Source organism: Lathyrus oleraceus, chromosome 4, assembly GCF_024323335.1.
Source record: "Lathyrus oleraceus cultivar Zhongwan6 chromosome 4, CAAS_Psat_ZW6_1.0, whole genome shotgun sequence".
Taxonomy (NCBI): Eukaryota; Viridiplantae; Streptophyta; class Magnoliopsida; order Fabales; family Fabaceae; genus Lathyrus; species Lathyrus oleraceus.
This window is the reverse complement of record NC_066582.1, coordinates 15,102,969-15,106,304: the sequence shown is the minus strand read 5'-3', so window position 1 is coordinate 15,106,304 and position 3,336 is coordinate 15,102,969. Positions and strand designations below refer to the sequence as shown.

At 36.9% G+C, this 3,336-nt stretch overlaps 1 protein-coding gene across 1 annotated transcript; it reads right to left on the bottom strand.

Moving 5' to 3' along the window:
* Positions 1–463: 463 nt before the first annotated feature.
* On the bottom strand, positions 464–2,281 carry LOC127135766 (uncharacterized). The gene is made up of 2 exons (XM_051062406.1): positions 1,843–2,281; positions 464–1,506 (listed from the first exon to the last, which is right to left on the bottom strand). Exons 1-2 carry the CDS (start codon positions 2,279–2,281, stop codon positions 464–466), a joined length of 1,482 nt encoding a protein of 493 aa, XP_050918363.1.
* Between the last annotated feature and the right edge of the window lie 1,055 nt (positions 2,282–3,336).

The window sequence follows — 3,336 nt, the reverse complement described above, 5'->3', positions numbered from 1 at the left end:
CACTCTCCAACTTGTAATAGTTCTTATTGGGACCAACTCATTTTTATCATTTTTGATCACAGTAGTTCCCCCCTTTTTCGGTACCACGTGCACTGGACTAACCCGCGAGCTATCGGATATGGGGTAAATCAGCCCCGCATCCAACAACTTTACCACCTCTCTGTGAACCACTTGTTTCATAGTTAGATAAAGTCTTCGTTGTGGTTGAACCACCGACTCATGATCATCTTCCATCAAAATATTGTGCATGCAAATTGTCGCGCTAATACCTTTCAAATCCTCAATTGCCCATCCAATAACACTCTTGTATTTCTTGAGTACTTGGATGAGTTCTTCTTCTTGAAAACTTTTTAAATCGGAATTGATAATGGCAGGGCACTTCTTTTCAGTATCAAGAAACACATACTTCAGATTCTCAGGTAGTTGTTTCAAATTTGCCCTCATTTTTAGGATCTTCGGTATTTTATGATGATTGGGGCGGTCTTAAATATTCCCACCGGTGTGGTTTAAATCTAATCCATTGAGGTTGTGCATCCATCATGGCTAGCACTTCTGACTCTCTCTCATCTTCATCACTTTCAAAAATTGACAAGGTCAAAACACGTTTTAAAGGTAACTGAGGTGTTTTCATTTCAATTCCTTGAGCAATCACTTGATCTATTACCTCTACAGTGTGACTCGTGCCAACATCATCTTTGTATTGCATAGTGTTCCCAACATCAATTTTCAATTCTTCATCATAGACTTTGAGGGTCATTGTTCCTTCCTCTATGTCTATCATACATCGTCCTGTTTCTAAAAATGGTATGCCCAATATGAGAGGGATCTCCTCATCTTCAGGCATCTCAAGAATGACAAAGTAAACCGGAAACACAAATTTATCTATCTTTACCAGAACATCTTGCACAATTCCATAAGTTCGCCTAACTGAGCGATCAACAAATTGAAGAGTCATCCTAGTGTCTTGAAGGGTGCCAAGGCCAAATTTTTTATAAATGGACAGCGACATCAAACTCATACTAGCTCCCAAATCAATTAGAGCCTTCTTGAATTTTCTATCACCAATAGTGCAAGGAATAGTAACAGAACCCCTATCTTTCTTTTTCACAGGAATTTTCATACCTTGGAGAATAGCACTGCAAGTTTCAGTGAGGATGAACGGTTCTACATTTGTGGAGAGCTTTTTGGAGATGATGTCTTTCATGAATTTGGCATATATTGGCATCTGCTCCAGAGCTTCAGAAAATGGAATGTTTATCTCAAGTTTTTTAAACATCTCCAAAAACTTATCAAAATTCTTCTCATGTTGGTCTTTCTTCTTTTGTCTCGAAGGATAAGGAAGTTTAATGATTGGCTTGACAACTTTTTCCTTCTCCTTTATAGGCATTATCACAACATCCTCCTCCGTTTTCTTCAGTTCTTTAATTTCTAACTCGACTTCCAACAACCCATATTCTTCTCCAATTCTTTCTTCCGATTTCTCAGTAGACTTACCACTTCTTGTCACTACAATATTAACATTATTATGCTCACGAGGATTTGTAACTGTACCACTAGGCAAGGTACTTGGAGCTTGAGAATTTGAGGCCAATTGTTATGCTATCTGACCCATCTGAACTTCAAGATTTTTTATAGAGGCAGTGGTGTTTTTCTGATTGTTTCTAGTCTCTTCTTGGAACTGAATATTGTGAGCGACCATTTTTTCAATGGCAATCTCCCAGTCTGCTTTCTTTGGAGCTTGTTGTTGATGTTGTTGATATTGAGTCTGATATTGACCTTGACCCTATTGTGGAACATTCCCTCTCTGATCTTTCCAGGAGAAGTTCGGATGATTCTTCCAACCTGGATTGTAAGTGTTGGAGTAAGGATTATTCTGTTTCAAAAAATTTATCTCTTCAATTTGTTGAGGGGTCGCAAAGCAATACATAATGTGGTGAGGTCCATTATAAATTTCACAAGTGATGGTCTGAGCAGGTTGAACTTGAGCTACCTGTTGAGTACCTATATTCATAGCTTTCAAATTCTTTTCCACTTCAGCAGCTACTGTATCTTCCAACCGGATTTTATTAGTTTCCCACTTCATATCAATAACTCCCTTAGGTTTGCTTGTACATCTATCATATAACTCCAGATGATAATTTGCAGCTATCGCTTCAATGATCTTTTTAATACTGGTGGTTGTTGAGAAATTGGCTGAGCCACCGGCTGCTGTATCAATCAATTGTTTTGTCTTTATTTTGAGACCATTGACAAACATATGCATATGTTCAGTCTGATCCATATTATGAGTTGGGCAAGCTACCAGGACCGTTTTGAATCTTTTGTAGACATATCCAAAAGACTCACCCTCCTTCTGTTTGAAGTTCAAGATCTCATACCTTTTTCTCAGAAATACCGATGTTGGAAAATACTCATTTAAGAAAGCCGTTTCCATATCTTCCCATGATGTAATATTGTCGGCTGGGAGAGAATAGAACCATTCTCCCGCCTCTTCAGCTAAAGTGAACGAGAACATTCTTAACTTCTTTGCTTCATCAGTATGACCATCAATTTACAAACTCTATATTTTGGCAGTCCCCGACAACGGCGCCAAAACCTTGATCGGAAAAATAGCAAGTGCACTATTTTGCCTTTTATAGTAATAAAGGGGAACTTCCCCGGATGTCGATCTCAAGGATTGCATGTTAATATCGAGTTTAAATAATTGTTCAATTAAACAAAAACTAGTGTTGGGGTTTTAGATTCAATCTTATAAAAATAAGGGCAAATAAAATAAATAATATTGTAAAATAAGGGTTTTAAGGAAAAAGGAACAAGCCAGGGAAGATGTATAATTTATCTCTGTAACAACTCTGAGTCACTATTGCATCAACAAATATCAATTTAATTACTACCAGTTCTCAAGGGTATTTTATCCCAAGGTATTGGTGAGAAAACCTTTAATCATTAAACCCTAATCTCTATGTCCATAGAAAATTACCGGTGAAATTAAGCCTTATTATATCAAGAATCATCTGGTTCATATAGGGTATCCCTAGTCCTAGGTGATATCTTCGCAGAATAATTTTATGAAAACCTCATCAATAACGATCCAGCCTAATCGATAATCATACATCAATCTCAATTATTCAGAAAGAGAAAGCTTTACGCACATCAAAAGATTATGGTAATTATGAAAAAACAATATTGTCATTGCAATCGTAAACTCAAAGTCATTACAGATATAAATTAGGGACATACCCTAGCATTGGGGGGTTTAGCTACTCATATTGTTCAAAATAGATTCAAGATGAAAATTAGACATTACAAGCAATTGGATGAATTGGATCTTCAATT